General features: G+C 22.9%; 1 protein-coding gene across 1 annotated transcript in view; it reads right to left on the bottom strand.

Annotated features, from left to right (window-relative positions):
* The window catches only part of LOC102672612, a 9,638-nt gene that overhangs the window by 2,239 nt on the left and 5,147 nt on the right, over positions 1–2,252 (bottom strand). Inside the window, exon 7 of the mRNA XM_031509755.1 lies at positions 17–373. Within this exon, the coding sequence (XP_031365615.1) occupies positions 17–373 (357 nt within the window). The remainder of the gene's footprint in view (positions 1–16; positions 374–2,252) is intronic.

Raw genomic sequence — 2,252 nt, 5'->3', positions numbered from 1 at the left:
AAAAAAAAATACATACCCGTTCAGAAATCTTGAATCCTCGTTCGTCAAATATAGAAAAATCTTTAATTAAAACATCTTTGATGAGATCTAAATCACGCAAAATAAGATTAGGCGATCCACCAAAAAATATCCCGAACATTGCCTCATTTTCATATCTCTTATATAATTCCGTTATGTAATTGCTTATTTCAATTTTTTTTAATACAACATCCTTTGTATTTCCAAAAAATGGTATAGGTCTGGGTCCAACCACTCCGCGATTTTTCCAGAAATCAAAATTCGACGTAAAATAATAGTACAAAGCGAGAAAAATCGCAACGAGTGAAATTAATATTTGAAAATAATCAAACATATTGATTTGATCACACTGTTGTTATCTGAGAAACTCTACTCTTTGACGAATTATTATATTATAAAATGATAGTATATAATTGAGGTTTTAAAACTTAATATTATCTTTAATGTTATCATATGTTTATGTAAATATTTACTTATGTTTATAGTTATATATTAAATATTATATATTATATTTATAGCTGATTTGTTATTATTATGATATGAAAATATGATAAAATTGAAGTTTGAAATTGAAGTTTTCTTGAAATTATTAAGAGAAAAAATATATATAATATTTTTATTTATTTATGTTTTTATAATTTAATGTATGTTAAAGTCGGAATGAGTCGGAAATGAACGATTTTAAATATTGCACAAATGAAATGTCTAAACTTATTGCTCGAAGGATCACTTATTATAGAACTATATGTAAAACTATATGTTCGTAATGTACGAATACTTTGACTGCTGCTAACTGTGATTTTAACTTCTCGTTTCGATTTTTATATCACTCTATCGCAAGACTATCGTGACCCTTGGTTTTTCCCTTGTCTTTTGAGAAAAATGGACATAGAGAGGGGATTGAAGGAACCAATGATTGCACTGGAGGACGGCCTCGAAGGATGAGCCCTTACGGGGTCGCGTCGGGGTCGAGCACGTGGGGGTCAGAATTTCGCTTCCTTGATCCATCGTATACATTTGATTTGTGAAGCCGTTGATACTTTTGTTGAAATTAGAGATTTGGAAAACATTAGAAAAATTATGCTCATAAATTATTGTCAGGCACTTTTGTTGAAATTAGAGATTTGGAAAACGTTAGGAAAATTACTCATAAATTATTATTATTGTCAAGTTATTACGGTACTCAAACTATTGAAAACATAGGCCAGATTACCCGACCGTTTCATAAGTCCTTAACAATGTATATATTTCGATTTTTTCATTATTGTTAGAATAATCCTTATTTCTTCGATTCTCTTTGTTAGAATTACTTGTCAAAATGAATAAAATTGTTTTTAAAATTTATAAAAACATATATATCTTTTAAAGAAATTAAATTTGAGTTGTTTTTTTTTAATAACGTCTTAAAATATTTATTAATTATAATATAATTAATTATAATATTTATTATTTATTATTTGCATTTAAATAGATACTATAATAATTTTAATCTTATCTATAAATTAATTTAGAAACCTATTTTTACTTTTATTATTTTGTTTGTCAATATACAACAGTTATCTTCCCTAATTATTTTGATTTTTATAAATGTTTCATTTGTCAATGATTTGATAAATTATTTTATCGATATTTAAATATCTATTTATTTATACTCATTTTTAGATATTTTATATTTTGTAATTAATCTGTATCTTATTTTTAGAATTAATTTTTAAATTTTCTTCAATTCAATTCTATTTGAAATATTACCTACGAATGGTTTCGATAATATTTATAGAGTATTTATTTTATTAATATTTGTATTTATTTCTAGATTTGATCCTTCAAAGATTATCTTATAAATGTATTAACATTTTATATAATTCTAAAAATATATATTTTTTTATATTTTAATATGTTAAGTAGTATTAATCTTATAGAAATAATAATTCTTAATTATACATTATATATTATTCTATAAAATTATTTTTAATTTACGCTTAAATAATATTATTTTATTATAAATTTGTATTCTAATATAGAATTTAATAATATAGAATTTCTGATTAGCATTTAATAAATTCAATAATTTTTTTTATAAAAATATAAATAAAATTTTTATATNTTATATAATAAGATTAAGTTTCATTTTCTCCCTTTCACTCATTCATTTATTCCTTTCCTCTTTCTCATTCATTCATTCCACTCTCTCCTAACAACGTATTTATATAATAATAATAAATGTTATATAAAAT

This window comes from Apis dorsata, unplaced genomic scaffold, assembly GCF_000469605.1.
Source record: "Apis dorsata unplaced genomic scaffold, Apis dorsata 1.3 scaffold_172, whole genome shotgun sequence".
NCBI classification, from domain to species: domain Eukaryota; kingdom Metazoa; phylum Arthropoda; class Insecta; order Hymenoptera; family Apidae; genus Apis; species Apis dorsata.
This window is presented reverse-complemented; position numbering and strand designations above follow the sequence as displayed.